At 29.1% G+C, this 9,847-nt stretch overlaps 2 protein-coding genes across 8 annotated transcripts in view; one reads left to right on the top strand and one right to left on the bottom strand.

Annotated features, from left to right (window-relative positions):
* Nucleotides 1–207: 207 nt before the first annotated feature.
* LOC105836984 (peroxisomal membrane protein 2) lies at nt 208–4,325 on the top strand. The gene is made up of 6 exons (XM_012681412.3): nt 208–647; nt 782–1,044; nt 2,468–2,563; nt 2,647–2,794; nt 2,983–3,102; nt 3,259–4,325. Exons 2-6 carry the CDS (start codon nt 947–949, stop codon nt 3,349–3,351), a joined length of 555 nt encoding a protein of 184 aa, XP_012536866.1. The 5' UTR covers nt 208–647; nt 782–946; the 3' UTR covers nt 3,352–4,325.
* A 3,084-nt stretch (nt 4,326–7,409) lies between these two features.
* Nucleotides 7,410–9,847, bottom strand: part of LOC105836980 (serine/arginine repetitive matrix protein 2) — a 17,785-nt gene continuing 15,347 nt past the window's right edge. For 6 of the 7 annotated variants that reach the window (XM_012681405.3, XM_012681402.3, XM_036294027.1 and 3 more), the window contains 2 exons: nt 9,584–9,757; nt 7,410–7,596 (listed from right to left, as the gene is read on the bottom strand). In XM_012681405.3, coding sequence (XP_012536859.1) covers nt 7,446–7,596; nt 9,584–9,757 — 325 coding nt within the window. In that variant the 3' untranslated portion in view covers nt 7,410–7,445. Of the gene's footprint in view, nt 7,597–8,212; nt 9,215–9,583; nt 9,758–9,847 lie in introns of those variants that run through there. The other variant, XM_012681407.3, reaches the window with a different exon arrangement.

The raw sequence follows: 9,847 nt of genomic DNA, 5'->3' as shown, positions 1-9,847 counted from the left end.
AGACAGTCAAAATAACTAGTTTTTTCCTTGAATTTACAAAGATATGTTTTTCAAGATTTTTCATAATTCATTGCGAAAATTTACGTAAATGTAAATAAAGTGAAATTATGTAAATGCGAAAACTTGCAATGATCACGTGGCACACGAAATGGGGAAGTCGTCGTCACGTCGATCTTTCACATTTCGCATCGAGTAAAGTTAATCGAAGCCACCAATTCAGGTGTCGCGTCTCTTCGTTTTATTTTCGAAACAATCTAAATTGATTTTACGCATTTTATCAAAATCGCGGATTGGTTCCGCAATTTTAAGAGAACCGAGGATATTAACTTTGATTTTTCGCGAATTCGTGTCGGAAACTGTACACACAAGTTTCATAGATCGATTACACATTTCCAAATCTTATCAAACATTTCGCAAGGTCGGCGAAGTACTTTTCCTCTGTTACTTAAATTAAAGATTTTAAAGACCGAAGGAAACAAATGTCAATATTCGGAAAATACAGCGTCTAGTCACTAGTGCGAAATGAGGTTATACCACGCGAATCGTCGAGATTTCCTAATTCTTGTTATTGATCGCATTTGAAGCTGTTTGTACTCAAGACGATTCGTATTTTTTGCATTAGAAGAATCTATTGTTGAATTGCACAGGTAGATATAGGTTCAAATTCGTATTCGCACGAAATATTTCTCAACATATTGCGTTCTCTTTGTATCTCTTCATATAAATTGCAATGGAATAAATAAATATACCCCAAAAATGCGATTTGATTTCGTTCTTTTAGGAGCGGTTCATTGAAACTTGTTTATCATAATTGACAGAGCAGTTTGCACTTTGCACCACTTGTTATCGCATGATTCGATCGTTTTCTCAACGTATCTCGAAGCGAATCGTCTTACACGTCCAACAAGAACGTCGAGAACGGACAGCGGAAAATTAATCTGAAAAAATGTCGCTCTCCAAGCCGACCAATATCATGTACAATCTCATCGGTGCGTACCTACAGCGGCTGTACATCAGTCCTTTGAGAACAAAAGCTATAACGAGGTAACAACGCAATAAAATCTTGTTACGTGTATCCACAGAGGTACATGACTAAGCACGTATTATATCACAACCGGCACAACCTCGATTAATAACAATTATATATCTTTTTATATATATTAAAGATCATACATTTATTTATATATATTGCGTACACATATATATGCACACATATCTAAAAAATATCTTAATAAGCGTATTTACATACAGGCAAATTAAAAATAAATTATGCAAAATGCCCGTTATAAATTATGTTGGCAGAACCTCAGCAGAAATACAACAGAATATACTAGCAGAATGTGATGGCAGGTTGAAAAAAATGCAATCCACTGTTTTGTAACCATTTAAGTGATATATTTCAATTAAATAGCTTTAGAATAACAGACTTTGCTTGATGTTTGCTAAATCAATCTGCCAATAGATTATATCAACAGGTAGGGCAGTATATATTATAATGTCCTACCCAAATTGCCAGTGTATCCAATATTTTGTTCCTGGATATATACTGCAATAGGAAGATTTTGCAAACATTGTACAATAATGGCATTAAAGATTGTGCTAAGTTCACCATAACGCAACAGTTTTGTCAGAATATAACTCTTAAATAATATTTGTTAAAGATTAAACAAATATAATTTGAAACATAATTATTTGGCAATTATTTCAGCATTTAAAATTATCACATTATAATCAATATTTTCACAATGTAGCATCAACGCAACAATAATAATGTGCAATATTTACAGCATTTAATCTTCAATATTTAATTCAAAATTAATATCAAAAGGTATTACAATAAATTTAACAAATATTGCTTATTCAATAGACATTTAATAAAGATTAAAAAAGAGGCACTTTGTCTGATAGTTGCGTCCATCAGAAAGTTGTTACTATCAAATCTCATTGATAGTAATAGCGGCCAGAAACTCTTAAATCATTCCTACGTGAAAAATATTACATATTCCATGTTTCAATATTTGTGCATCATAATTTAAGAATAATTGGGGAATAATTTGAGTCTTTTGTGGACAATTATATTTTTAATTGTTTTAAACATGTTATGACTAAAATATTTTTCTCAATTATTGCACAATTTATTTCTGAATTTAATTTTTACAAATGTGCTGTTAAGATGATTTGCCATATCGCTATTGTTATGCCAACATATTTCAAAATTTAATTGCGCAAACATTTATTAATGTTTTATAAAAGGTTAATGTTTCTACATCTATTTTCTCAAGTATGCCCTCATAATGATGGATTATAAATGTTTTACAATATTTTGGCATACAGTTTTATAAATCTTTCTATCGGGGTATGTATGTTATATATGCTAGAAAATGTCCAATAGCATATTTACAACTTTAGACTTGTACGTATGATGTCACACTGGTTAATTAAATATGAGATGTGCAATTGTTTTCAGTTGTATTATTGCCGCTCTTGGAAATGTGGTGTCTCAGAAACTGTCTGGTGCAAAACGGCTTAACGAAGACAGTATCTTGGCCTATGCTCTATTTGGGTAAGCTGCAGACCATTGTTTATCCTGCTAACAAAGCAAGTTTAAGAAATTTATGTGGTTATCTATATGAATGAATATTGCAGCCTGTTGTTTGGAGGACCAGTACCCCATTACTTTTACACATATGTAAGACTATTCGTGCAGAATCCTCTGGGGATACTTCTGATAGAGAGACTCATTTACACACCGTGTTTCCAAGCACTCGCGCTCTACCTGCTTGCCATTTTCGAAGTACGAAGATAATAGATTTGTAACAACTGTGCAAACAAGATAACAATGTAGTAATAATGATGTGGTAAATTAAGCAAAGTTATCTTGATAAATAATAATTAGAATAATTAGAAACTCATTAAAATTATTAAACAAGACTTCACTTTCTTATTTTGTATTTTAGTGTTAAATAGAATTTATGTTTGCAGGGCAAATCCCATCCAGTGGCATGTGCTCACATGCAAAGATTATATTTGCCAACATTGATGGCTAATCTGAAGTACCTGACGCTATTCCATTTCATCAATATAAAATTTGTCCCACCAATGGTAACATAACACATACACACACACACACAATAAATTTCCTTTTTTTCATTCTTTATATAAATTTTTCTTGATTTCTTTCTTTAAAAATTGTTAATAATAACATTAAAAACTTAATCATAGTAAGCAATGATTAATATTTTATTTGTTTCTTTTTAGTTAAGAGTCTTGATGGCGAATCTCGTTGGTTTCATATGGGTTATCTATCTTACTAATAAGAGAGCTAATAAGAAAGCTTCGAAAGAAAAGTAAAAGAACGCGAGAATCTATTTGTAATCATTGTTATAAATATTTTTGTAACTATATGTAATATGTTAATGCATATAATGCGTAAAATGTGCTAAATGATGCTTCTTGAGGGAGTTCGACTGCTAAATCAAAATGAACAGATTTTCATGAAACTTTGTAGAGAAGTTCAAATTAGTGATATAAATGGACTGAAAATGTTAGAAAGCTGAACTAGCTAATTGTTTAGATATTAAATATTTTATTAGCATGGACTCTTAAGGGAATCGATGAATTTTCAATATTTTTCAGTTTTTATTGTCATATCAAACGTAGAAGCAATGAACAGATGTTAGTAAAACTTTACGATACATCTTAGCTGTCTAGAAAAGTACTGTTAAATTTTTGCACTTAATGCAAATAATGCACTTGCTCATTTGAGTGAAATAATTGATAAGAAAAAATTTACAATAACCGAAGTAATACAGCACGTAAGTGTGGTAAATGTATGCTAGTGATATAATATGTATTTCAAATTGTTGTATTTAGTTATCTAAGGATGGTATAATAGTGAAGAATGATAATTCTCAATTAAAAAAAAATTATTTCAGTAATGAAAGTAGTACCTTATAACCGAATTTTTTCTTATATTCACCATTATTAACTTTAGATCATATACAGCAAAAAAATAGCCAACAAAATGGTCATTTGAATATTTTGTATTACTTGAACCCCTGTACCACTTGCTGTGCCAGGCCTGAGCAGAGGAACTCCCTTAGTTGTAAAAAAAAAGAAATACTTTACGAATAACGTGTAACAAATTTGTCAAGTACTAACGGTACTTATTGTTTGTATGTACAAAGCGAAACAATATTATGTTAATAATGCATTGCATCGTTGATTCGTTGATTTAAGAAATGTATAAAATGTATCTATATGTTGTAACATAATGGAATTGGAATTGTGCTATATATAAATAAAATTAATATAGTTTCAACAGATATATCAGAATATAAAAAAGAATATAAAGATATATATTTCCATGCAAGCTACATTTATTTATTTTTATATTCTTATGCAAGTATTCTTTGTTAATTAGATAATTTCCTCTTACAATATTGCATTTAGATTTTCGATAAGCTTATTGAATATTGATATTTATTTATTTTTATGTATTTTTAATTATCTATATCACACAAAACCCTGCAATCATATTCGATAATTTTACGATCCTCTAATAATATTAATATTTGTCTTAAGATATGGAAGATAGAGTTTTAGAAACAAAATATAGCATGCATTTGAGATTTTTGATTTAATCACACAACAACAATACAGAGTATATTACAGATATAATATCCGAATTTTTTCACTTTAACGGGACAATAACATTCGAGGGCTGTAAATCATAATTATATTGATACGGACAGTTCAAGAGTCGTGACGAGTTTCTCTCAATGATGAACTGACAGAAAAAATTTCATGTTCTGGCTCTTCAAAAATACATAACTTGAATTTTGAAAGTAATTAAAAAATGACTTTTACACGTAAAATTTATCATTGCGAAGACATGATTTAAGTGATTAAAGTAACAGCATGCGAAAGATATTTTCGAGTTTACCACCCTTTTAATATTTCCTTATTTCGCTGTATATGCTTATGTATATATATTATTTATATTATACGCGAAAAAACGAATCTTAAGAAGAGCGCAATCACATTATTGCACTGGAAAAGTTGTAAAATGTATTCGAACTACACTAATATGGAGCAACAACGTCGAACAATCATTGCGTATAAAATGTAATGTCATACAATGTTAATAAGAGTTCTTATGATTTATTCAGGTTTTTTATTCTGAAAAACTGTTCTCAAAACTCATTCAAATGGCTTAATGGAAAAGGGATTATAAAATCATGTAGTGAATAAATTATTCATTTTCAGACATACTTAATGTTAGATATACATTTCATATGCAACGACTCGACATTTAGCGGTCGGATAATTTTTTGTTGGAAAGAAATCGGTCGTTACGAGTATGACAGCTAGTACTACATAGTTCCTCTGCCAATTCGTAAACACCATAGATTTTCCAAATTCTTTTTTAACTCTATACATGTACCTTCGCGAGGCTTAACTTCGCGTAATCGCGTGTATTGAGACTAATTTTAATTATGTCTTTGGTACGTTGCTGCTTGGCTGTTTGAAGCCCTCATGAAAAATCATCTTTCTGTGACTAGAGTATTTTTTTCAAGTTTTGAATATTGCATGTAAAAGAATCGCAGTATTATCACGATTGTTAAATCTAAGATTATTTTATCAAATAAATAAATAAATCATATATAAATAAAAAATTTAAAAATGACTAAACTTTATCTACATGTAAATAATTTATGTATACATTTAAAGATTTAAATTAAGAAAAATGTAGACCTATGTACAAAACGAATTAATAACATTGCACTAGTAAATTATGAATATGTAAATTGAATCCCTAAGATTTGTTGGTGAGTTTGAAGAATTGTGATAAAACGTGCTTTGGAAAGCGCAAATAAACGCCTAGAGCACTATACATTATATAAGAATATTACGATAGTAACAAAGAATGCTCAGTCAGATCTTTTTTTTACGTTTCCGCGTAAAAATTAGCAAATAATAATTTGAAAAATACAATTCACGCGCGCAAACGCGTGTAATAGAAATTTACAATTTTAAAAATAGAAATAGTTGAACGTTTTATAAAAATTATGTTTCACTAAAAGAGAAAAAAATTTTTGTATCAGTTATTAAAATATTCTCCTTACTTGTCTTGCACACGTAAGTCTTTTTCATTTAAATATTCCTTTAAAATTAAATAAAAACTTCGTCTAGAAGTTAGAAGAAAATGAAATTACTATTTAATACAAGTCTGTTCGACTAGAAAAAGAGCAAGAGTATAATACATTAAAATCTATATTAATATTTTTTTCCACGATAATTTTCTAATATCGACAATAATCACAAAATTGCATTGTAATTCGAATAAAAAAATTCGAAATAAAGTTCTCTTTTCCAATAAGATTACTGAAATAAATGTTATCGTTACGAAATTTACTGTTTCCTTTTAAGTCGATTTTTAATTTCTTGTTGAATTACTCAAATAAATAAATGCATCCGTAGATTCGTAAATATGCACTATGTCAAAATAGTATTTTCATTCAAAATTAATTTCAATTAAATGGAACTAAATAAATATGCAAATAATATCTCATAATCAATAGTTTCCCTTGCATTTCTAGGTCACTCTGATTTTTCAAAATGTTATCCTAAAATTAATATAAATAATATCTTATAAAAACATAAAAATATCTGAAAATTGACTAATCTTCAGACTGTTTTCGCTTGAATTAATTTCATTCGAATTATCGATGTACAATTATCAATCATATACAGGATGTTCCTGAATCGACTGAAAATATAAATATAACGTTATTTCTCGTGAAATTTATCAAAATGCACAGTATGAAAATCATCAATGCAATTATTGCTATAATAAAGATGAGTTTCTTAATTTCGTAAGAAATAATGTAACGTTTATCTCGAAGTACTCCGTGCAATCCTCTTCTTTCGGAAAACTTAACAGACATTAAATTTTCTCTCTGGAATATTTTTCAACCCTCTATGACCTGAATTTAAAATTTTTTAACTACTTTAAAATTAGTATTTACATCTACAATTCTCTATTCAACATATTCAAATTAATGTATCTTTGAATATATATATATATATATATATATATATATATATATATATATATATATATATATATTTGAATGTTTAAATTAATATCTCAGGAATTGATTAGCAGGACACGGTGGTTTCCTTCAGGGTATCGATCATGTAATTTTTCCCCTAGGGCGGAAACGTGAAAAATGAAAAGTTTCAAGTTACTGTCTCTTTCTATTCAACACTAATAGAAAGATAGCTACATGAAACTCTTCACTTTTCACGTTTCCGTCCTAAGGAAAAAGTTACACGATTGCTGCCCAGGTCATAAAGGATTGAACTGCTTTCTTTGAGTCTAGTACGTAGAAGAAGGAACGTCATTCCCTATTCTCTGGGATTTTATTCACGCGTCTTTCTCAACGCGTGTAAGATGGACTACGACTCGCAGAACAGCTAGATCGATGACTCGGACTGGACCAGTTGCTATGCCTGCTGCTCTCAGAACTACTTGGTGATGAGGGTGGTGTCGGGGTTGGTCGATGATACGGAATCGGGCGTTTCCTCGCGCTAAAACGAACGTCCATTAGTATAATCGCGATACTTTCCTCAGGAATGATGCATGTTATTTATAAATGTTAATTGTTTGTTAATGTTTTTAAAGAGCGGAAGATAATGAAATTTGTCATTTTTTTGTCCTGTGCGTATTAACAAAAATTAAATTACAAATAATAATAAAAATTAGGAATACTGACAGTAATAGTTATGCATAATTGTATATCATAAAATTATTATTGTTCAATATTAGACAAGACTAGTAAATAATAATGCTCACTAGTAGAGTAGATAAATCCTTACGCTTAAACATCTATCGATTAATTTATATCTCGAAAGTTTGAAAGCATCATGAAATAAATCAGACAACAAAATGCACATGCGACGCGGAGAAAAATAAATTAAGCAAAGCTGCAGAGAAATGGAACATGCAAAATAAAATGTGATAACTCACCTGTCTAGAAAATATTTTTCTGGAGAACGCAGTGGAGTGCGAGAAACACTCAGAAACCGCAAAAATATTAAACTAAAGAAATTATAAATAAGAAATTATAAACCGAGAAAAAATTCGTTTGCCGATTATTTTTTTTATTTAGCGATTGACAATAAAATAAAATAATCTTCTACTGCGTATGTGTGAGACAATTTAATTTACAATATTTATAAAGAAAAACATACACGCATGCTATATCTACATGATATTCATGAATCAATTACAAGTGATTTGATTAACATTAGAACAACCGGCATTAAATGTATACCTATTTTATTTTTTTTTAAAGTTTTTTACATATTTGTTATTTTTAATTTTTTAAATTTTCAATAATTAATTAAAAAATAAACAATCCAACAAAAATCACCTTAATAGTTTTTAGTAATTAAATCTAAAAATCTGAAACTTGTCATTTTGATAGATTTGATTGTTCTAATATTAAAGAACAAAAAAGGAAAAGAGGGAAAAAAAGATTGTACACATAAAAAGTCTGTAAAATACGAAATAAAAGATCAACGCTAACTCATTCTACGAGCGAGATTGTTAATAATTATGATCACTAATAATTACGTTAATATTTGGTCATAGTTTATATGAAACTTTCCTGCTCTTCCACTATTACATTTGTCATTTAAATAAACTTGATATACATAATTATATTTTAATTAATTATCACATATATTACGCTATTTAACACCTTGACTGTCGGGTCATTGCTCGGGATAGTTTTATTAACTATAGATATAGATATAAACACTACTGAGTGATATTTTCATACATTATTTAGACGTTAATTAAAAAAATTAATCAGTACACTATTTTATTCAGTAACACATAATTAAAATTCACTATTGTATACTGAGATAATAATTACGTTCGTTGTTCTTAAACGATGTAAATAAAAGATAATATGATATTAATCAATACAAAGAACATTAATTTCTTGCGGTCCAAATTGCAAATTTCTAAATTGTTTAGAGGAAAATTTTATATATATTTATATAAGTATATTTATCTATATGTCTATATATCAGACTTTTATTGCTATATATGTATATATATATACATATATATATATATATATATATATACTGTGTGCAGCCAAAACTCTATCTTCTATGCCTGTCCTTTGATCTGTCCCTGTTGGACACAACAAATACAATGTTAGCATACCAAAAATCAAGATTTTTAATCATATAGGCAAATTATCCGTTTTTCATTTAAAAAGTTTCCTTAATATTTTTTTCAATAAACAGTCATAGTTTCTTAACAATTATTTCTTAAGTATTCATTTTTTTAGTGATTATAATAATGATACAATATATATAACAAAATTCTAACAACAAAATAAATATGAACTAAAGAAAATGTGTATCTGACAAAATTAAAGTCTACGATTACAGCGACGGACTCATGAAATCCAGCGCACGCGCGTACAAAAAGTGCATGATAAATATATATATGTATGCTATCATAATAATTCAATGCATACAATCTCGCATAACCTACCTTGTGATACGTCGTCTATCCAGGAAGCTGGGTGAACCATGACGCCGAGGTATCGATGGTGAGCGTGATCTACTGGATGCAGAGCTACTAGAAGTGGAACGGGAGGATCGACTGGAGACACTGCTTGATGATCTCGATGAGCTAGAAAAACTTCTACCTCGACTGTGTCTCGAGCTGAAGAAAGAGAGAAACGTAAAATATCAAATCATATAATTTCGTATAATTTTAACAATTTTATTACAGATTTAATCGTTTAATTACGAG

This window comes from Monomorium pharaonis, chromosome 11, assembly GCF_013373865.1.
Source record: "Monomorium pharaonis isolate MP-MQ-018 chromosome 11, ASM1337386v2, whole genome shotgun sequence".
NCBI lineage: Eukaryota > Metazoa > Arthropoda > Insecta > Hymenoptera > Formicidae > Monomorium > Monomorium pharaonis.
The sequence above is the reverse complement of the archived record's forward strand: the minus strand, read 5'-3'. Positions and strand labels throughout refer to the sequence as shown.